We start from the raw sequence: 24,501 nt of genomic DNA, 5'->3' as shown, positions 1-24,501 counted from the left end.
ATGCATGAGGATGGAAAGAAAAATGCACTGACTCAGCCAGGCTGGCAGTGAACCACAAATGGGACTGGCTGCAAACTGGGTAACTCTTTAAATGCCTGGTAATCTTTGAATGTCTCACTGCAGGAGCAAGGCATTCACTTAGTCACAATCCACAGATCCTGAACTAGTCACCAGAGTAGCAACATCCAATATTACCACTAAAAGCCCTGAAGAAGAAGAATTGCCAATTCCCTGAAATGTGTTGGTTACATTCCTTTCGTCTCCTACAAATAAAATTCGAAACCAGATTATTCTGTGTATGACTCTTCACTCAATGTGCCCCTCATCACACACACACACACACACACAAACTTTTAGCCTGAGGAATGAGCATCCTGCTGGGTACCTTCAGGAGTTGAGTAGCCTTGGAACCTCACAAGGTTTGGCAGACCATCCATCTGGAAGCCCCCAAATGGTAGCCCTGGTTATTAATAAAACAGGATTCTGAACCTGTACCAGCACTGCCATTCAACCAATAATTTTCTGTACTCTGGACGCAGTGTCAATGCTCCCATTAAAAGTGGAACCCACTCCTACGTAAATTTGATGGTGCAGGGCCACATACTGTAGGTAGGTTTTAAGGATGGAAAGGCCCTTTAAATTGATACCAATGTGCCACTATCATTTTCCAAGTCAAAGTACACCTCTAATGACTTAAATATGGGGCTTCTGTTACTGAAATGTTTACCGATTGGTTGTGCCTAGCTTCAATTGTTTTGCAGTTACCAGCTCAGAACAAACATGCAGCAAATGAAAGTAAGAAATTTGCAACTCCACATTTGCTGCAAGTCAAGTGCTGCTCTGCAGCACTGTTTTTGATTCACATGCTCACCTGCCCAGTGGATCCAGCTTTGACCTGCTGCAATTTGCTGTTTGGTGTGATAGCCAAGGTCCCATGCTGCCATTTTGGTCCTCCTTTGCCAGCTGCCTTTTCCAGGCTCAGGCAGCCACCATGACGTGTGCAAGCTCAGCTGATCGATCCGTGTCCCAACCCTACTGCCTACTGGGATATGTGATGTAGATATCCCACGAGGCTGTGACAGTGGCATACCTATTCTCACCTAGGTGAGATTGGTGGCCTGTGGGGGGACTGGTGGGGTTATTTGAAAAAAAGTTAAAAAAAAAATAAAATGTGGCATTATACAGTAGTGAGGGGAGGAATGCAGGGAGGAGCAGTGAGACTCTGTAGAGTGAAGGTCCAGTGAGACTCTGTAGAGTGAAGGTCTGCTTTAAACTGACTGATGCCAAAACATTAACATGAATGTAAAACAACTTGTATTGTCAGCTACAGCCTACATATTTCTCTCATGACTGGTTTGCTTTAATGTACAATGATCTTTCTGTAAAATTTGATGCTGTAATTGAAATAACAATCATTGTAAGCTGAATTAATGTTTTGTTCAACTATTCCCTGCACAGATATGTGATGTACAGTTAGGTCTGTATATATTTGGACACAGGCACAATTTAAATTTTTTTCAGGTATTTACCAAAACATATTCAAGCTACAGGTATGTAATGGATATGGGCTGCACACTCCCAGGTTTAATTTGAGGGTATGTACATCCAAATTGGAAGAAGGGTTTAGGAATTACAGCTCAAGGGACCAAAAGTAATTGGACAATTGAATCAAAAGCTGTTTCATGGCCAGGTGTGTTACTCCTTCCTTATTTCTTTTTCAATTAAGCAGTTAAAAGGTCTGGAGTTTATTCTAAGTGTGGTATTTGCATTTGAAATCTATTGCTGTGAACCTACATCATGCGTTCAAAGGAGCTGTCCATGCAAGTGAAACAGGCCATTGTAAGGCTTCAAAAATTAAACAAATCCATCAGAGAAGTAGCAGCAACATTAGGAGTGGCCAAATCAACAGTTTGGTACATTCTGAGGAAAGAAGAACGCACTGGGGAGCTCCGCAACATAAAAAGGCATGGACGTCCATGGAAGATAAGTGGTGGATGATCACAGGATCCTCTCTATGGTAAAGAAAAACCCATTCACAACATCCAGACAAGTGAAAGGCACTCTCCAGGAGTCAAAGTCTACAATCAAGAGAAGATTTCACGACAGCAAATACAGGGGGTTCACCACAAGGTGCAAACCATTCATAAACCTGAAGAATAGAAAAGCCAGATTAGACTTTGCCAAAAAACATTTAAAAAAGCCAGACCAGTTCTAGAAACGCATTCTTTGGACGGATGAAACTAAGTTTAATCTGTACCAGAATGACGGGAAGAAAAAAGTGTGGAGAAGGGTTGGAACAGCTCACGATCCAAAGCACACGTCATCTATAAAACATGGTGGAGGCAGTGTGATGGCATGAGCATGCATGGCTTCCAGTGGTACTGGGTCATTGGTGTTTATTGATGATGTGACAGAAGACAGAAGCAGCCGCATGAATTCTGCAGTGTTTAGATATATACTTTCATCCCAGATTCAGCCAAATGCAGCAAAGTTAATTGGATGGCGCTTCACAGTACAGATGGACAATGATCCAAAACACACTGCAAAAGCAACCCAGGAATATTCTGCAATGGCCGAGTCAATCACCTGATCTCAACCCAACTGAGCATGCATTTCACTTGCTGAAGGCAAAACTAAAGGCAGAAAGACCCACAAACAAAGAACTGAATACAGCTGCAGTTAGAGCCTGGCAAAGCATCAGAAAGGAGGAATCCCAGTCTTTCGTAATGTCCATGGGTTCCAGACTTCAGGCAGTCATTGCCAGTAAAGGATTCTTAACAAAATATTAAAAATGAACATTTTATTTATGATTATATTCAATTGTCCAATTACTTTTGGTCCCTTGAAAAAGGGGGAGTGGTTACTCTTAAGAGCTGTAATTTCTAAACCCATCCTCCAATTTGGATATACATACCCTCAAACTGAAACTGAGAGTGTGCACTTTCAGCCCATATCCATTATATAACTATAGCTTGAGTCCCCATGGCTCCCAGAACTTACTGTGTAATGGGTCAAAGTGTGTTGTTGATCTAATCATAGAAGAGCTGCCCACTGCATTGAGGATCATCCCCAATCACAGGGCGACAGAAGAGCAAGATGTTCCCATAATTTGTACTGTAATGCTGATTAGTCTACCAGACTATATAGGGTTGTTGCAATATTTGTTACATGCTGGCATGCCAATGTCTCACCACAAATGGGTGCTTACTCTAAGATGGGAGGGGGCTGAAGCTGGATCCACCCCCAGTTTTCATTTTTGAGTAATTGTCAAAAAAGATACCACACACTGGAGGATGTAAACACTGCTCTGGCCCAGTATGAGCCTGGCAATGCTAAGCAGTTTTTAGCTCTATTTCAGCACATAATTCCATACAGTATATTACTTCATGCTGTTGATTTAAATTAAACTTACAGATCTCTTTTCTAATATATCCCTTACACACAATGACTCATGTATTATGAGAACAAACAGTGCTGTCTAGCAATTAAATATGAACATACTTCATTTGGTGAAAAGGAGAAAGTTGAAAAGCACTTCTGAATCTGGGTCAGAGCTGGGTCTCCCAGGGACAGCCCTACAGTGATCTCCAAGACAAGATGTAAGGGAAAATCCCTCTAGAGCTGGCCATACACTAGTAGATTTGCAAACAGTCGTACAAAAATTCTCAGTAGATTTAGTGACTTTATGAATGTTATTTAAAATTACTGCAAAACTGCGTTTAAAATTTGATTTTGAAGCAAATGGACTTTCCTGAATGAAAATCACATTCACTACTAGAAATTGGTGTGTTCTAGAAAAAAAAATGTATCTTGCCACTTTGAATGTTCTCATTACTACAATTGAAAAATGTTGATTTGACCCTATTATCAATGAGAAAATCAAGTGAACATTCCTAAAACAAAAAATTTGAATGAAATCCTACTATTAGTGTTTGGTCAACTTAAAGCAGTTCTCCACTCTGTAAAGATAAATAAATAAAAAGCTAGCTACAAATCCTGTGTCTAACTTTTAATAGTAGGACATCACTTGTCCATAGATCCAGGGCTGTCCTCACCCAGGCTAGTTCTTCACTAGCCTTTGGGTTCCTGTTGCTGGCATCTTAACTGTGGGCAGTCAGCTGAGCTGCTTGTGGCTTCACACCTGGCTGCCCACTGTGTATGCGCAAGCTGTGTTGCGCTTTGTAAATAGTCATGCAGTCTTCTGGGACCTGTGACGTGTCCCAAAAGACTGCGGGGAGAGAGGGGGAGAGAAGACCTTCCACTAGGATTTCCTTGAGTAGAAGTTGGCATGAGTACCTGTCAAAACTAGGTGCCCTCTCCAAAATGACATGCCAAATAAGGTGGGGGGGGGGTAAGGACTTAAAGCAGAACTTCCCCTTTAGGGTGGATCTCCGCTTTAACTGGCAGCACAGACAGCTAGAGAGGGGTAAGGTAGAACGTCTGTCAGGTTTTTTGCTCTTTGTATCTGCACTGGATGATTATCAATTTTTTTTCTCAGAGACCATTCTAATTGCAAATTGCAAGCAAAAATCCTCAACATCATGCCCACAATTGATTGGCTCTGCTGCTTCTTCCTCTCCCAGTCTGAACTCTGCTGTACAGGGACTGCAAGAGGCTGATACTAAATCAAATCCAAGTACTGACCTGGCTTACATTAAAGTTCTATTCTAATTTTTTTTAATGCTGCGTTCACAGTTCCAATACAAAGGGTTTCTTTTTTATCTGCCAGGAGCCTTAAAACAATGCCCTGCTTTAAATTTAGGCCTGATTTTTTTCTTTAATATTTCTCCCATGCAGGAATTTTGTTTTCTGTATGAACGCTAACAGCCTCTTGGCTTTTATTTAAATGTCTGCCTGTCAGATCCAGTAAATGTGGGTGTCTCATGTGCAGACGTGGGAACGGTTTCCTTCTCATCTGGTGTCCAGACGGGTAGCAGGTCGCTCCAGAACTGTAATATGTGGAGATATGGCTGTGTGGGGATGCTTACAACCCGAGAATGCTCCCTCAGCACAAACATCTGACATGCTCTACAGCTCTCTGGAAAACACTTCCAGGAATGTTTCCAGCTCAGTGGCTGCAGATGTTGTGTCCCGGCTGTCTGTCAGTGGTAACAGTGTCTCTGCATTAAGGATGGAGAGCACAGTGATGAGGTCACCTACTCTTGTGATGGGAGATGGAGGCTATAAGGGCAGTCAGGCTGCGTGTGACAATAGTGACCTTGAAGTGCTCAGTGCATACAATGCATTCCTCACCTTGTCAAGTTTGGCTTCGATTTCCACCACATCTGTTTCCACCTCATCTATCGCTGCCCTATAGGGACAAAAAGAGAAAAGAATAGTTAATACATCTGGTTAAACACAATTTTTAATGAACACCCTTTACAATTCCACAATGGACATACACTATAGTGTTAAAAGTATTGCGACGCCTGCCATAGACACACATGAATTTTAATGGCATCCCAGTCTTTCTCTGTAGAATTCAATATTGAGTTGGCCCACCTTTTGCAGCTAAAACAGCTTCAACTCTTCTGGGAAAGCTGTCCGCAAGGTTTAGGAGCGTGTCTATGGGAATGTTTGAGCATTCTTCCAGAAGGGCATTTGTGAAGTCAGGCACTGATGTTGGATAAAAAGGCCTTAAGAGTTCCCTTCACTGGAACTAAGGGGCCAAGCTCAACCCCAGAAAAACAACCACACACCATAATCCCCCCTCCACCAAACTTTACACTTGGCATAATGCAGTCAGGCAAGTACCGTTCTCCTGGCAACCGCCAAACACAGACACATCCATCGGATTGTCAGCCAGAGAGGCGTGATTGGTCACTCCAGAGAACACGTCTCCACTGCTCTAGAATCCAGTGGGGGGCGTGCTTTACACTACTGCATCCAATGCTTTGCATTGCACTTGGTGATGTAAGTGCTCAGATACAGCTGCTCAGCCATGGAAACCCATTCCATTAAGCTCTCTATATACTGTTGTTGTGCTAATCTGAAGACCACACAAAGTTTGGAGGTCTTTAGCTATTGACGCTGCAGACAGTTGGTGACTTCTGCACACTGTGCACTTCAGCATGCGCTGACCCAGCTCTGTCATTTTACGTGACCTACCACTTTGTGGCTGAGTTGCTGCTGTTCCCAGTTGCTTCCACCTTGTTATAATACCTCTAACAGTTGACCGTGGCATATTTAGTAGGAAGGAAATGTCACGGATGGACTTATTGCACAGGTGGCAACCTATCACGGTACCACACTTGAATTCACTGGGCTCCTGAGAGTGACCCATTCTTTCACAAGTTTGTAGAAACAGCCTGCATGCCTAGGTGCTTGATTTTATACCTGTGGCCATGGAGTTGATTAGAAGATCTGAATCCAATGATTTGGAGGGGTGACCCAATACTTTTGGTAATATAGTGTAGTTACTATAAGGTGGTCTACTGTTTAGGACACAAGAAGCTTAAAAGGAGACCTCTAAGTAAAGGCACACTAATTCAGGCTGTAATATACACCAAAATACTTATAAAAAAGCGTTTTGTAATACTGAAGACATTTTGTAGTTTTTCCAAGCCACTTTAACCAAAGAGGTGGATTGGATAAGCTATGAAATGTCTTTAACATTACAGAACAAGTCCAGTTAAGTTTACATAGAGCCAAAATTCAGGAAGGAGTAGCTGCACTTCAAGGGTTAGCTGCATGTTTAGCCTAGGGGAAAGGAGAAGAACATAAACTTATCAAATCCTCCACTCTTCTAGCAGATGGCGCTCCCCCGCACTACATCAGTGGATTGTCCCTAGGCATCATCAGTGCAGGTCCATGGACCCTGTTTTGGTCTTGACGACATCAGGACTTCTGGACATCATAGACTGCTGGAGTGTAGGAGAGAACACAATGCAGTTATGCTGGTCCAACAGCATGGAGGAGTGGGTAAGTAAATCTACTTCAACAAATCCCCTAGACCTAAACAGGCAATTAACCCTTGCAGTGTGAGCACAGCCCCACTGCAGGGGATCATTTTCAAGTTTCCTATAGTCGGACTTTAGGTAGCTGCCAACTACTACTAGCTCTACCATGCCATGGATAAATGAGAATTCTCACAGACATCTATTTTGAACAGAGAACTTCTGGAAAGGGCTAGCACATGACCATGTGACTAGTGGGCCAAGGTATTGGTTATTTGGCCTCAAAATCTCTTGGAGGGTGTGAAATTAAAGCACCACACCAAGAATGAATTGCCTGGGTAAAAATTTACTGCAGTATGAATAAGGACGGAGCCAAAGTGTTTCAAGGGCCTCAAAATCCCCCCTTCATCACAGCCTGTGTTTTAATTGAATTAATGTAAAGCAGTTGATTGGAGAAGCCACTCAGCGGGCTGACACTGAAGCACACATCTCTTGATATCAGGTATGATCTCTGCATTGGCACTAATCACATGACAGGGCGTTTCACATGCATAGATTACCATTTCTGCAGAAAAGGTTTATTTTTCAGCTATTTCATTAACATGTCCTTATGTGATGCAGGCCAAAAACAAAAATCTGTGTTTATTTTTCAAGTATAGGCCTGTTTTAAAATTAGTTTGTATAAGAAATAATTTGCTAAGAACCCTATCTGTAGAATCATAGAGGAGTCCTGAGTTCTCACAGTTACTTTATAAACAACAGCCAGACCCTGTTGTTTGAACAGCTTGGTGGAATAAAGTCTAATTTAACAAACACAATGGTTCCCACATAAATCATATTTTATGGTGGCATCACAATACGTAATTTCACCAACAGGAGGTGCGACAAGTGAAATTTGAAAATCACAGTTCAAGTAAGGAGAAGCAGCTGTGTGAGGAGCACAACCCTCTGAGCCAGACAAACAGATAATGTCCGGTTTATCAGGAAATCCCCTCTTTTATAAATCCAATCCAGCTAGTGCTTCCCAATGATTGTTTGCTGACAGACAGAGCTATATTCACTTTACTGGCAGACTAGTGAACTAGACCAGTGCAGGTCAGCTTTCTTGATATGGGGGGGCCCTTAAGTGTGGCCCCTGACACCACTAAAAGTTTGCACATACCACAGAAGAATGTAATGCTACTGAAACAGAACTGCAACAGGAGATGGTGAGAGAGTACAGGCATGCTACAATAGATGGTCGGAAACTGTATACATGTGTTAGGTGATGGTCAGAGACTACGGAAATGCTAAAAGGGATGGTCAGAGAGTTCAGACATACAGGAGATGGTCAGAGACTATGGGCATTCAACATAAAATGGTGGTCAGAGACTATGAGCATTTTAAAAGATGATCATAAACTGCACACATACAATATAAGATAGTCAAAGTCTACAGGGATGGGACATGAGATGGTAAGACTATGGGCATGCTACAAGAGATGGCCAGAGACTGCAGACGTGATATAAGAGATGGTCAGAGACTGCAAGGATGTTTTTGCTTTAGGGCCCCTAGAAATGGACTTATTTACAGTGGCGTCCTCCTCCATTATTTTCATCCTGGGAATTGGAATCTTCTCTGACAATGACCAGACCTGCTCAGATACCACTTGTTTGCTTACATCTCCATGAAAGCTGTGGCCTCCTCTTGTGCTTTCATCATCTAAGCCAAAATCTTCAACTTGTGCATACTCTTCACAGACTTCAATAGGGCTGTACTCATAGTTTAAGGCAGCCCATAGATGATTCGCTTTTCTTTCCTTCTACCATGGGTGGGCATGGGGAGAACACAGTCATTACTGCTAGCGTCTTTAGCCACCAGTAACAACTGCATGTAGAAAAATCCGACAGGCTGATTTTACCTCAGTCAAATCGATGGATCGACTTGGGTACAATCAGTCTGCCCATTGATCAAATTTTGGTCATTGTATGGCCGACCTAAGTCCATGGGGCCCGGATCATGTGAACACAGGAGGTCCTACCTGTCATGGAGAGGTAAGCAATATCTGAACGTATGTTCCATGTTTCATTACGTTACAGAGGGAGTTCTATCAAGGTTTTCATTAAAACTGGACTTTAAAGTAAACCTTTCCTACAAGAAATATTGGAAATGCCATTGTGACTCCAAGTATTGAAGCAGGAGGGTCAGCATGACAATCAGGCAACAATCTTTTTCTGAAGGAGGTCAGCAATAGTAGCCTCCATTTTTCTCTGAGCAAAAGCTTTCTTTAAATCCCGTTACCTACAAGGCATATGTCCACTTATATACAACGCGTGTGCCAGAAGTGCGGTAACAGATATTTCAACATGTTTTATCCCTAACCGTGCCGCTTTCCATGTTTAATTCACCATTAATAAACTCTCTGCCCTCAGAATGGCTCTTCGCAGTAAATCTCCCCCACTGAGGGACAAAGAGATGAGAGAAAGACTCATTTGGTTGCTAGTTCTAGAAAGGCTCGCCTGCTCAGCAGTCCAAAAGCTGGATCACGCCAAGCATTTGACTCCCATCCTGCTGACTCAGACAAAAGACCGACTCCCCTGGCTTTGTAATGACAACAAAGACACACTTTGAAACCAGAAAGAACTCAGCACAGGAGAATAGTGGGACCATACGTCTCTGTTGGAGATAGCCTATCATTAAACACATTAATCACAGGAAAGCAAATTAGCTCAAATGAGTGACATCCTATTTACAGCTGCCAACTACTTCTGACATTTCAGGACTGTCATTGGTTTCTTTAGTCAGGATTACATTAAAAGCAAACTTTTAGGTTGGGGTGTCATTGCTTAAAATGCTAGTTGCCTGGCTATGTAACATCTATGGGCACATCATGTATAAGGATATGAACTGATAACAAGGATTCAAAACAGAATTCAGAATCCACAGAAGCAGGACATTATCTTTTTTGCTACAGGCCCAAAACGTAAGAAAATTAGGATCATCTGCCCATGGAGGCCTCACCACCACCTCAAAACTAGTATATCTGTGTGCAGGAGGAGGGGGTGAGGATTATATTCCATTACAGAATACCTAAGCCCAAAATCAACAATGTGACATATATTGCAGTTTACCAGTCCTTCGATTTGGGGCTGCATTATCTTTAATTTTTTAGACTAAGATGATTTTCAGCAAGCACAGAAAACTTTCTGTTGATCTTGCCCGAAATGCAGTGTCCTTGTCATTTCCTGTGAGCTGGAGTGGGGTCCAATGGAACATTCACACATAAGTGCCTCCTTAGTGCCTGGCTTGCTATAGGAGGCACATTAAGAAGGGGAGGAGCCTACAGTGTCAGCAGGAAATACTAGAAGAGGAGGAAAGTTTGTGCTATATTGTTTCTGTGCAATATCATTGCATGCAGCAGGTAAGTGGTACCTCATTTTTTATTTTTTAGTTGGGGTGAGTTGCACTCTGCCAACAGGTTCCACTCTGCTTCGTAATGTAAAATCCCAAAGACTCGTGTCTGTGATGAATGGCAGGGGTAGCCAAAGCTGTCTTCTTGGTGTATATGTACCACAACAATTGTAAGATAAATTTTCCATTGTTTATTTTTGGGACTTTATATATATTTGGAATTTTCAAAAAAGATTTTGCAAACTCCAAGTGGGCTTTAATATGTTTTGAAATGATAGTAGGCTTCTGTCTAGCCACTCTGATATAAAGCCCAGATCGGTGGAGGGTTGCAGTGATGGCTGTCCTTCTGGAACTTTGTCCCATCTCCACACAGGATCTTTGGAACTCAGTCAGAGTGACCATCGGGTTCATGGTCCCTCTGTTACTAAGGCCCTTCTCCCCTGATTGCTCAGTTTGGACAAGCTATCATCTCTTGGAGTCCTGACTGTGCTAAACTTTTTCCATTTGAGAATTATGCAGGCCACTGTGCTCTTGGGAACCTTCAGTTCACAGAAATGTTTTTGTAGCCTTCCCCAGATCTATGCCTTGCAATAATCCTGTCTCTGAGCTCTGTAGGCAGTTCCTTTGACCTCATGGCTTTTACTCTGATACAGTATGCAATGTCAGCTGTGAGGCCTATTAAAAGAGAGGTGTGTACCTTTCTAAATCATGTCCAATCAATTTAATTTACCATAGATGGACTCCAATCAAGGTGTAGAAACATCTCAGCAATGATCAAGAAATGGGAGGCACCTGAGTTAAGTTTCAAGTGCTGATGCAAAGGGTCTGAATACTTATGCCAATGTGACATTGCAGTTTTTTCTTTTTTCATACATTTCTAAAACTCTGTTTTAGTTTGTTATTATGGGGTACTGAGTGTAGAGTAATGAGAAAAAAAATAATATAAACAACTGTAGTATCAGGCTGCAACATAACAACATTGAAAAAATGTGAAGGGGGTCTGAATATTTTAGAAATGCTCTGTTTGTATAAGTGTGTGTGTGTGTGTGTGTATATATATATATATATATATATATATATATATATATATATATATATATATATATATATATATATATATACACACAGTATGTGCTTTTTTTCTTTTTAATAGTGTAATGTGTGTGCATCTATTTGTTTGTATCTACTTGGCTATAAATGTACTAGAAAAAAACAGTGACTACTATGTAAAAAAGAAAACACGGATGTCCAGAATCCTCTGGCTATTTTATTGCATTTCTTGGTGTAATAAACTCATTTCAGACAATACCCTGACACTGGGCCAAGCTATTTGAAGCTGCTGACAGAAGGATAGTAACTTTCCTGTTTCCTCTACAAATGCTTGCAGCTATTCTTGCCGCTGGGTATATTTATGCCTTTCCCATTCCGGCTGAAAGCAACAATCCTGCCACAATAGTGACCGTTCCCCCCGCTGTACGCAGGCATGCATTTCCTGGCGCTAAGGTTCCTAAATTATTAGGTGCATCAGGAACACGTCTACCTACGTAAAAAAAAAAAATTGTCATCACAAACCAGATTTCCTCTTTCATGTTTGCAGTGCAGCATGGAAGAATTAAAGTGACAATCTGAGGGCTTGCTATGGGCAGCAAGCATCATTCTCTTATACTTTTAGAGCTCATTCACACTTGTGCGATTTGTCATGCAACTTTGTGGTCCAAAGTCGCATGACAAGTCACCCTCCAATGGAATTCTTTACTTCACTCTCGTTTGCTATAGGCAACTGAGGTAGACTGAGAACTGCCTTACTAGATAAAAACTGGGTGGATTGTTTTGGTAGGCCATCATGTTAAGTAGTTTTGATATATCTAAAGAATATTGTACAATCAGACTGTGTATGGCGAGCTTAACAAGGGCAGGAACGTGTGGTCATTTTAATACTGCATATCAGTTTTCTTATAGTCCTAAACATACAAACACATATATGTACATAAAACATTATTCATGATACAGAAGATTTGTTCAAGTTGTGTTTGTTATCTTGCGGTAGCCTTTCTCAAACAGGGTTCTGCGGAACCCATGAGTTTCTCTAGAGGTTGTTAGGGGTTCATTGAGTAATCAGCAATTTCTTCTCTTCAGATATGTAACCACTGACATCAACAATTATGTTAGCTCCCTTTTAAGGGGCACATTCTTTCCACTGACCATCAACATTAAGGGCATTCTTCTCACTGACCACAAGTGTAAGGGGCACATTCTTCCCACTGACCGCCTATGTAAGGGGCAGTCTTCCCATTGACCATAAATGTGAGGAGCATTCTACCCAAGGATCACCTAGGTAGGAAACATTCTTCTCACTGGCCACCAATGTAGGGAGCATTCACATTACTGATCACCAATGTAAAGGGAATTCTTCCGATGGACCATCCCCCCAATGTAAGGGGTATTCTTCCCACTGACAACCAAGGTAAGAAGGAATCTTACACTGACCATCAAAGTAAAGGGCATGCTTCCCAGTAACCACCAATGTAAAGAGGCATTTTATACACTGACCACCAATGTTAAGAGGCATTTTATACACTGACCACCAATGTAAGGAGCATTCTTCTCATTGACTCCCAATGTAAAGAGGCATTCTAACACTGACCACCACACTACCTTCAGCTATAGACATATAGTATTTATTGGGAGGGATTTCCTGACACCTGAAAGTTATATCAAGAGTTTCTCTGTATTGAGAAACGCTGTCATAGGGAATAGAAGAAACAGTTGTATATATGGAATTCTCATAGCATTTCCCAGTGTTTGCAAATACAGCATTTCACAAACAGAGCTGTACCTGCCATTCCTTCAGAAGAGAAGGTGCGTACCTCATATGGACCTGGGGCTGGGGGTAAACAGTGCAGGAGCCTGTGTAATGCACCCAGAATGCATTGCACATAGATGCAATACTCTGTAGGCTCAAATGCAAACATTTATTACATTTTTGTTGTTACATTAATGTGAATGTATTTATTATTTTTGTCAAAGGAGAAACAATGCTTTCAATGAAGCCCCAAGCACTGTCAGGATCATCGGGGATTTATATGCAGATATAAAGAGAAAATACACATTTAATTTATGTTTGCTGTTTTTTTAATGTGATCTTTCAGTGGCAATTTGTCATATACTCTAACTACTATATTTTTCTGAGCTCTCCTTAAATGACTGCAGCAAGAATCCAGCAATCACCTCACAGGGTCACTGGAAATGTACTTTCTAAAGCCTCAGTATTGGAAAAGAGGCTCAGAAACGTCTTAGAATAGGGATTCTGTTGGATCAGACTTCAGTATTGGAGAAACAGCAAGACCCTGCAGTGGGTGTGCCTGGGAATAGGTCTTCACAAGCAGGGGTTCTCGGATGACCAGATTACTGACAAGGGAGTGGGATGGGACTGTACTCAGGTGTAATTTTCTTTTTGACCTGAATGTACCTGTAAGATGACTACCATCACATGTATGTAAAACACTCCGAAAACTTCGAAATTCAGTTTATAACAGATCAGTGTATGCTAGCTGCCTGATTTAGGTTAAGGCACATGCACAAATTAGTTTTTTCACCCACATAAGCCAGCACAGCATCTGACTTTCAATGCAGATTTAAGGTGACCTACTTTATAGGAACGATTCTTCAGCGTGTAATGGGATCTAGAACCTTAATTACAATTCTTTTCATTTTTTTCAGTTTCCAGGAGGCATTAATTAATATCATTATCTAGCTGTATGCATTGTATTTGCAGAGAGACCTAAATCACTAGTTACATAAGAACCCGAGGCTGTGAACCAATGTCCCAGTGCAGAATGACTTTTAATTGCATATACAATGCAGGTCCTGGAATTTGTATCTAAAAGGACGCTTTTTATGGCATACACAATAATTCCAGCTAATAATTAAAGGGAATTTATTAATCATTGCCCTATTTTATCCCCCCATCCCTACTTTTATCCATATTCCTTTAGATCATACCAGCTCCTCGTTTTGCTCTGTCTAATTATCTGGTTGCCAGCAGCAAACCTCAGCATACTGCATGCATTATCCTGTTTATGGATGTCATAAACATTGCAGCTTTGTATCACACTGGGAATTATTAAAGAAAAAGCACCAGGGCTGAATTATGAAAAATGTAGGTAAGGTATTCCAACCCAAAAAGGCTAAAGCTGATGCCCTCTAGAGAACTTGTTCTCAACCACTGGGCTGCAGCACCACTTCCTACCGGGCCTCCACCTAGCGGCAGACCCTTAAGCTCCCACAGTACCTCCAAGCCCCTACAGTGCCTCTCAACCTCCCATAGTGGCCCTCAATCACCCAGAGTGCCCCCACCTTCTGCCACCGCCCTCCCAGTACACCCCCAGCTCCCTGCTTTGCCCCCTAGCTTGCTGCCGAGTGTTCAGCCCCCCCCCCCCATAAGTCCGACGGTGTCCCCCAGTGCCTCCCTTCCCCCTCAGTCCCTGCAGTACCCTCCAGTCTACCACAATGTCCCTGGAAATCCCCAAGCCTCCTAGAAAGACCATCAACTCCCTGCAGAGAGGATATCCCCCATAGCTGCCCCAAACTCCCTTTAGAAACCTCATTCCCACCAAATCTTCTAGAGTCTCCCCTCACAGTGAGATCCAGCCCCCTCCACAGACTTCCACCTTTTCAACATATAATGTGATTGTGTTAGCATAAACGTTTTGTACTGTTGGGGCATGGAAGGTTTTGGAAGAATGTTAGTGGGCCCTGGTTTCAATAGGGTTGAGAGCTACTGCTCTAGAAGCGGTCTGTGACCACATGTGTCCTACTACAGACACTAGCTACTATGGGTTAATATACTTTACATACCTGCTTGTTGTGGTCCAGGGGGGTCGAAGAGCCGAGATATACTCAAGCTTTGATCCTCCCAGTACAAGACTTGCCCCTTTTGGTCCTGCCCAACTCTCCGTTGTAATTTTTTTGTCATAATTTTTCGGAAAATGAAGAAATGTAAAAAATGATTTTCACAATTTCATTTTTACATACTGTCACCAGTGCAGTACAGCGTCATCATATAACTAGTGTTTTTTTATTACTTTTTTTAAGATTTATTTTTCATACTTCACTATGACCAAAGTAGTATAATGTTACCATAGTACCATTGTACTACTTTGGGGAAGTGATCAGTATTTTTTTTTTTTTACACAACTTGATTGCATATAGCAAAGAATTTCTTTGCTATAAGCAAGCATTTAACTGAATGAAATAGATTCATTCAGGTTTTTTTTGTTGTGATTAGCTGTGATTGGCCACAGCTAATCACATGACACAGATGGGCTGTGATTGGCCCAGCCTGTGCATGTGATCACTGTGACCATGCACAGCTAGACACACTTGTATACAATGGATGGCATGACAGGAAGCACACCTGTGCATTTTCACCCAGTGCATTTTTTGGAAAGGGTCAGGAACTTTTTTGAACGCAAAAAGTTGTGTTTTTGTTTTTATAGACTTCAATGGAACAGCTACAGAAAAGCATGTATTACTTTTTTGATGCGTTTTGCAGTTTAAATCTGCCTAGCAACAAGGAAAAAACCCCCCAGCGAAACGCATTAAAAACGCGGCAAATGCGCAAAACGCAATGCAGAAATGGCTCAAATGCAACCTGCATAGGTGTGAACCTAGGCTTAGTAAATCAACCCCATAGGCTTTAATCAGCATTTTTTGGCAGGGGTGTTTTCTGGCTGGAGAAAAAAAAACAGAACTAGTGGGTTTCAAGGGGAGTTTTTTAGCTGTAAAAAAATGCTGGTAAAACGATGCAAACCAGCCTTTGTGAGCATTTTTTGAACCAAATTATTTTTTGTGCTAAAAAATATGAACGTGGAAAAAACGGGGCTAAACGCTAATACGAAAACACTAAAAACCGTGGAAAAACTTGCGTTTTTAATGCAACGTTTTTTACAGCTAAAGCTGTCAGCATTTTTAAAATGCCCAGTGTGCATGAGGCCTTAATGTCACAAAGCAACATCCATTCTGTTGTGCTCTGATTTAGCAGGGGATCTATTGATAGATCCCCTACTGAGCAAAACAGCCTTGGTTGTTCGGTACAAGGTCTGCTTTAAGACAAAGGCTGGCCATACACGATACAATTTTCTATCCAATTTCTGCACAATTTTCTTTAGATTTACCTTCAACTATGTACTGCAAGGGCCTGCCAAATTGGATAAAAGTGAAAGTGTTGTTTAGGTTTGACCTCATATTTTATGGTTTTTGGTAATAAAGCAAAATTCTCAAGAAAATTGTATAATGTATGGCCATGCTAACACAGAAATGCAAAATGATTATTCGTCTGATGAAATCTGAAAAATAAAATCCCTTTCCACAGATCTAATTTTCTGGTGCCGTTCATGTAGGAAAGATCTTTCATACAAACAATCGTTCTTAGATGATTGAACATTCAGCTGGAAATTGCCCATTTCTTCAAACCAAAATCCTATGACTATAACTGGCCTACATTTACTTCCATAACTGAAGCCTCCACATGTTGAGCGATTGCCTAATGTGTCTATGTTACCGAGAATTAAAGGATCAAAAAGCAAACTAGGCACTTTGTTTCCAAATGTTTGGACTCATTCTTTGGAATATCTAGGTCCATGTAAGAAATTTGGGATCCCAGTCTTCCAGCCAGTTTCCCCTGAACGTCTGCCTGTCCAGGGCGCCTTCCTTTCCAAAAAATCACTTCTCCTTAAGAGAAGGCATCCGGGCCTCATTCCTTCAGTAAAAGCAATGTCAAGGGAGAGATTATTGACTGGGAACTCTCCCTACTATAAAACAATGTTCTCATCATTGTCTGCCAGAATATTTAACCCCATCTAAACCCATACTGGGTCAATACAGATTTTTTTTTTAAATGTTATCTATTGAGTGATGTCATGAATAACTTAACACAGAAAATGACAGAATTCATGCAACACATAGAACAATCTGTGAGCCATTGTACTGCCCTGGAGTCTGGGAAAGCCTTCACCTAGAGGGAACAACAAGCAACTGCTTTCATCAATCTGGCAACTTTCAATTTCATTTGTTTCTTTCAAAAACAAAACAAACAAAAAAAAATTCAAACTCAATCACTTGTTCTGAATGACGCAATGTTTGAAAAATGACCAAATATATTTCGGCCAAACGTGCTATAGCTCAAGCTTGGAGAACCCCTTCAGTTGTCTTCCAGGGGGTGAAGACCCGGATGAATGCTATGTTGATCAATGAACAGATGTCTAGCATTCTTCATAATTCTCTTCCAAGATTCCTTAAGGTTTGGGAACCTTGTATACGTTATTCCTTGCCATCCCTGCCTCCTACTAGTTATGGCCTATTATAGTCACTGTCTGTGCTAGCCCTGAATCCGTGATTCATCTAGTTTTCTTTCTGATTCCTCTTTTTTTTTTTTTTTTTTATTTTCTTTTTCCTTTCTTCTAACCTTTTTTCTTTCCTCCTCTTTTTCCGGTAATATGTTGGATTACTGCTGCTAATATTTGGTTCGGCTTTTTGCCGTCCCTTCTTGATGTCATTGGACATTCCGTTATTTGGCTAATACAAGTCAGCTGGATGTATCTGTTTATGAATTAATGTTCTTCTCTGCCCCTGCGTGGGCGTATCTTGATCTTGTTGTATTCTTAGAACAAAACTTTCTTAATAAAAATATTGAAACCGAAAAATGACCAGAAATTTTCAGACCCATCCAATCGCATCAAACTAGATTTAATTAGACTAGAAAGGTGACTGTTTCATCAGACCAAGCAATCAAGACCAATCAGTCAGCTGCTAAGGTGAACAGACCATGTGTGGCTTTTTTCTCCACTTATGGCCAGAAGGACCTATGATCCCTCCTTTATTCATTTGTATTGTAATTGTACTGTCTGCTCTTATGTTGTAAAGCGTTGCGTAAACGGTTGTCGCTATAAAAATCCTGTATAATAATATTATTATTATAATAATACAAATAGGCAGCTGAGCTGTCATTTTACAACCCCATTTCCCACCTTGTTAACCCCTTCACGCCTAAGGGTAAAACAAATCTTAACGCCTAAGCACAATTTTTGACATGTGTTAGTAAAACCGTACATATCATCACAACTACTTTGTACATCCAGGTGAATCATACCTTGTTTGTTTGTTTTTTCAGGGCAAATTGGGCTTTCATTTGGTGGTGAATGGTAATGGATATCTCCTGATTTTTTTTTTATTATCAAAGGAAAACTGGCCCAAAATAGTAAAAAAAAAAAATCAATTTTTTAAATTTAGCTGTGTGTTTCTTGTTACTACCATAACCTACCACCAAAGAACAACCCAAAATAAATTTTCCAGCTCTTGACAATCGCAGCGATACCACATATGTGTATGTTATTTGCAACCGTAGTACAGCCCAGAAACAATAGTGCGCACTTTGTTTTGTTTTTTTATCTAAAACACACTGACACTAACACCAATTTAAAAAAAAAAGAAAAAAAAAATCCTGACCTTTGATCCTGACCTTTTGATCTTGACCTTTGACCCAAACACTTACCCTGGCACTGAACTAGATTAAACCTTGATCTGGGTATTTTGTCTTTATTTTATTTTTTTAATATTTACTTATTTATCTTTAATTTTTTTTTTTTAACAAACATTTGTTTTTCTCTATCCCAGGAGTTAGAGAGATACAATGTATCTCTTCTCCATTCATAGAGAAAAAAAAAAACAAGGGGGGCGGGCTATACAGTGACTGATCACTGTGATAGCCAATCAGAGGCTATCACAGCGATCATGTGACCCAGAATCGGTAGTCCCAGGTCCCAATCGTTAAAATGGGACCCCGGGCTCTCAGTGACACTGCAGTCTTTGTACTGGGAACGCACTGTGCGGTGCGCTCCCAGCAGAAAGACAGGTACGCAAATATGCGGCCCCACGGAAAAAAGCCCAGTTCTGTGAGGCTGCATATTTGTGTGATGGTGGCTCGAAGGGGTCAATATGGCATCCAGAGAGTAGTACAGATTAAAATGATACCCCATGTCACAGTCAGCGGGCAGTACCACCACTTAACGCGATTCATTCAAGTGAATGTGTGGGCTCTCAAGGGTAAAAGCAGGCGTCCAGGAAGCAACCAAAATGACAAATACTCCTGTGCTTGGGGATGGACTCAACAGAGGCTACAACTCCATCTCGATTGTCCTGATGAGTGCACGCCTTGCTGCCCTCAAAGGACTGAGGAAGTCCAAAACCACTGAATACAAAGTAAACAAACAGCGGGTGCACAGGCCTGGTGCATTACTTTAAAACACATTTATTAATAAAAAGGTGATAAGTAATATACTCACAAATGACAAATACTTCAAAGGCACATCATAAAAGAACAGCATTGTCCAGTCTACATTACATGACTGTCCACAATAGGAACCCTGGACCTCCAACGGGCTAACGCGTTTCGAGGACTTGCCTCTTCCTCAGAGCCAACCAGGAAGTGACATATCACCTCCCAGCTGCCTGACAACTGCCCCCTATAAGTGTAAACACGCCCTTAGAGAGCTTTACCCTTACTTCCTGTTTTGCTGACAACAATTTTACAACACAAGTAATATAAATCTGGGACAAAGACAAAATAAACATATCTGACCGGAGTTTTTAGCCTTCGCTTACTCTACTACAGAAAAGCATTTTTGTTTCTGCCTGCTGATGATCACTTACTTGCTTACTGTCTGGTAAAATGTTGTCAGCAGGTTAGAAAGTTAGGCCGGTCATACATGGGTCGAAATTCGATCGATTTTGTGTCCGAAAATCGGGCCTAAGAATAATCGGCCGATTTTCGTGGTTCCTCCCCTTTTCGGTGATCGAGCATGTTGGAAAGTTCTTGAAAAACGACCGTTTTTTGACTCAATGATGATAAAATTGTACGAACATTTTTCCGAAAAGAATATGCGCATGAGCCATGACCTAGAAGGAACAGATGTTTCGCCTTTTATATGAGGTGAACTTTATGACTTGGTCAGCCAATTTTCGAAATCATTGATGGCACCATCGGATTACTGAGTGAACGACATTTTCGATTTTCGGATGAAAAATTCTTCGGAATTCCAACCATGTATGGCCTGCATTAACCCGTTCACGCCTAAGGGTAAAAAAAATCTAAATTCCTAAGCACTATTTTGCAACGTTGCAATGTGTTAGTAAAACCGTACATATCATCACAACATGTACATCCAGGTGAATTATACCGCGTTTTTTTCAGGACAAATTGGGCTTTCATCTGCTGGTAAATGGTAATGGATATCTCCTGCTTTTTGTTTATTAGCAAAGGAAAACTGGCCCAAAATAGTAAAAAAAAAAATAGTTTTTTTTTATTTAGCTGTGTGTTTCTTGTTATTACCATAATCTACCACCAAAGAACAACCCAAAATAAATTCTCCAGCTCCTGACGATCGCAGCGATACTATATATGTGTATGTTATTTGTTGTTTGTACCCGTAGTACAGCCCAGAAACAATAGTGCGCATTTTGGATTTGTCTTTTTTTTTTACCTAAAACACACCGACACTAACTGACACTGATACTAATTTTTTTTATCCTGACCTTTGACCCTGACCTTTTGACCTTGACCTTGATCCAAACAATAACCCTGGCACTGAACTAGATCAAACCTAGATCTAGGTATTTTTTCTTTATTTTTTCAATATTTATTTTTTTTTATTTTTTTTTTACAAACATTTTTTTTTCTCTCTAAGCCAGGAGTTAGAGAGATACAATGTATCTCTCTTCTCCATTCATAGTGAGAGAAAAAAACAAGGGGGCCGGGCTGCACAGTGACTGATCACTGTGATAGCCAATCAGAGGCTATCACAGCGATCATGTGACTCGGAATCGTTAGAACGGGACCCGTGGTCTTTGTGCTGGGAGCGCATAGTGCGACGCACTCCAAGCACAAAGACAGGTACGCAAATATGCAGTCCCACGGAAAAAAGCCCGGTTCTGTGAGGCCGCTTATTTGTGTGACGTCGGCGTCAAGGGGTTAATGTATCCCCGCACAGCAGTAAAAACCAGACAGGGGCTCTAATCCTTCCCTTTTCTATCCAAAGCATTTTGCTTGCACATACACTTGAACTTTGTGTTTCACAACTGCCGCTTGCACTTTTTATTATTATTATACAAGATTTATATAGTGCCAACAGTTTGCTCAGCGCTTTACAATATAAATGGAGACAATACAGCAGCAATACAGTTCAATACAAGGGTAGGAGGGCCTGATCCTGGGAGCTTACAATCTAAGAGGAAGGGGCTGGTGGTACAAGAGGTAATAACTGTGGGGGATTAACTGATAGGAGGAATAGAAGATTCCGTTATTAGCTGAAGGCAGGATAGGCTTTCCTGAAGAGATAGGTTTTCACAGATTGCCTAAAAGTGGGCAGAGTAGACGATAGTTGGATAGATTGGGGCAAAGAGTTCCAGAGGATGGGAGAGGCTCTGGAGAAGTCCTGGAGACGAGCATGGGAGGAGGACACAAGGGAGCTAGAGAGCAGGAGGACGTGCTTAGTTACTGAACAAGCCAAAATAGTACATTAGTGTTAGTATACAAAATAAGAACTAGTGGTGTATCCAAAACATCGGTTTAAAACAAGTTAGGCACAAGGTTTTCATTGTTCTTCTGAAAGTGTATAAAATACTAAACATGAAATTCTCCTATTAGCTCCTTTTTCGTATGTTAAATACTGTACACCATTGAAAGAATGTGGTTACATCTGTGCAAAAAAAACACCAATTGATCAGAAAATTCTGAGCTGTCCTGTGTTATTCCCAAGAAGCCCAATTAGCCCTCCTAATGCCTAGCATACATGATCAGAACACTGGATGAAAACTACCGCTTTCTAAATGATCATGCAATAATCTGATCGTTAGTACACAGTTTTTGAGAGCCGATCATGACAGTTCGTGCGAAATTATCCGAATGGACAAAACACAAAAAAAATTATGGTATGATAACAGAATGTACGTATTTTGCTTAATCAGTACAGAGACAAAAAAATAATAATTCGGAAGACCAAGCCCACGCATGCTCAGAAATGAAAGAATACATTAAAATACAATACAACACAACACATTACATCAGCTCTGGAATTGTATTCTGTCATACAAGAATTTTGTAACTTGAGTAATCTCTTAAAAAAAAAACCTGACAATCATTCATCTGATATTCTCATCATGTGTATGAGGCCCTAGCCTGGGACTTCAGAAAGAATAGCCTTTATGCTGTATACAGGTGAAACTCGAAAAATTAGAATATCGTGCAAAAGTTCATTTATTTCAGTAATGCAATTTAAAAGGTGAAACTAATATATGGGATAGACTCATTACATGCAAAGCAAGATAGTTCAAGCCGTGATTTGTCATAACTGTGATAATTATGGTTTACAGCTCATGAAAACCCCAAATCCACAATCTCAGAAAATTAGAATATTACATGCAATCAATAAAACAAGGATTGTACATAGAACAATATTAGACTTCTGAAAAGTATAAGCATGTATATGTACTCAGTACTTGGTTTGGGCCCCTTTTGCAGCAATTACTGCCTCAATGCGGCGTGGCATGGAAGCTATCAGCCTGTGGCACTGCTGAGGTGTTATGGAAGACCAGGATGCTTCAATAGCGGCCTTCAGCTCTTCTGCATTGTTCGGTCTCATGTCTCTCATCTTTCTCTTGGCAATGCCCCATAGATTCTCTATGGGGTTCAGGTCAGGCGAGTTTGCTGGCCAATCAAGCACAGTAATCCCACGGTCATTGAACCAGGTTTTGGTGCTTTTGGCAGTGTGGGTAGCTGCCAAGAAAATGAAGTCAGCATCCCCATAAAGCTCATCTGTGGAAGAAAGCATAAAGTGCTCCAAAATCTCCTGGTAGACGGCTACGTTGACCCTGGACTTAATGAAGCACAGTGGATCAACACCAGCAGATGACATGGCTCCCCAAATCAACACAGACTGTGGAAACTTCACACTGGACTTCAAGCATCTTGTTGTTCAGGAGCGGCTTGACAAGAGGAATACGACATTTGAAGCCCATGTCCAGGATCCGTCTGTGTGTGGTTGCTCTTGATGTACTGACTCCAGCCTCAGTCCACTCCTTGTGAAAGTCCCCAACACTTTTGAATGGCCTTTTCCTGACAATCATCTCCAGGCTGCGGTCATCCCTGCTGCTTGTGCACCTTTTTCTTCCACACTTTTCCCTTCCACATAACTTTCTATTAATGTGCTTTGATACAGTACTTTGGGAACATCCAACTTTTTTGCAATTACCTTTTGAGGCTTTCTCTCCTTATGGAGGGTGTCAATGATGGTTTTCTGCACAACTGTCAGGTCAGCAGTCTTTCCCATGATTATGATTCCTACTGAACCAGACTGAGAGACCATTTACAGGCTCAGGAACCCTTTGCAGGTGTTATGGCTTAATTAGCTGATTAGAGTGGGACACTTTGAGCCGAGAATATTGCACCTTTTCACAATATTCTAATTTTCTGAGATTGTGGATTTGGGGTTTTCATGAGCTGTAAGCCATAATCATCACAATTATGACAAATCACGCCTTGAACTATCTTGCTTTGCATGTAATGAGTCTATCTCATATATTAGTTTCACCTTTTAAGTTGCATTACTGAAATAAATTAACTTTTGCACAATATTCTAATTTTTTGAGTTTCACCTGTAGATGGGAGAGTGGAAGTAGCTTAGCAAGAGAAAACTAGGCAGGGCTGACACCACTCAATCCACAGAAAAGCTGTGTGTTGTCAGCCTACACCAGGGCGTAGGAGCTCAGCACATTTCTGGCATACCAACAGGCATTTTCCTGGATTTGCAGGGACATTAAAGAGGTTAAAAATTGGGAAATGTGCATGGATTGCACAAATGTACTGCATGCTGTTTTTTTTTTGCCCTGACACTTAAATTGTGTGCCATTGTGTAAGTGTCATGAAATCCTGCATTGTCAGCTGAGAGGTTTGGAAGTGTGTCAGCTGTCATTCATACACTGGAGGACAATCTACCATGTGTAGGAATTCTTAGTTTTGTCACTTTTGAAACCAAATTTCCTAAAAAAAAAAAAAAGGTAGTGATATGTTCCCTTTAGAATCATGTAAAGTATAGGTTTTACGATTAGTCAGCCTCCAATGATTGTGCGTGCTGCTTATCCCCCAGGGTGACAGGTATAAATA

At 41.1% G+C, this 24,501-nt stretch overlaps 1 protein-coding gene across 1 annotated transcript in view; it reads right to left on the bottom strand.

The window, feature by feature from the left end:
• ACAP3 (ArfGAP with coiled-coil, ankyrin repeat and PH domains 3) overlaps positions 1-24,501 on the bottom strand; it is a 273,705-nt gene that overhangs the window by 108,327 nt on the left and 140,877 nt on the right. Inside the window, exon 2 of the mRNA XM_089675961.1 lies at positions 5,254-5,311. Within this exon, the coding sequence (XP_089532087.1) occupies positions 5,254-5,311 (58 nt within the window). The remainder of the gene's footprint in view (positions 1-5,253; positions 5,312-24,501) is intronic.

This window comes from Staurois parvus, unplaced genomic scaffold (genome assembly GCF_062004578.1).
Source record: "Staurois parvus isolate SC_StPar_1 unplaced genomic scaffold, SC_StPar_1.0 ptg000160l, whole genome shotgun sequence".
Classification (NCBI taxonomy): Eukaryota; Metazoa; Chordata; class Amphibia; order Anura; family Ranidae; genus Staurois; species Staurois parvus.
The sequence above is the reverse complement of the archived record's forward strand: the minus strand, read 5'-3'. Positions and strand labels throughout refer to the sequence as shown.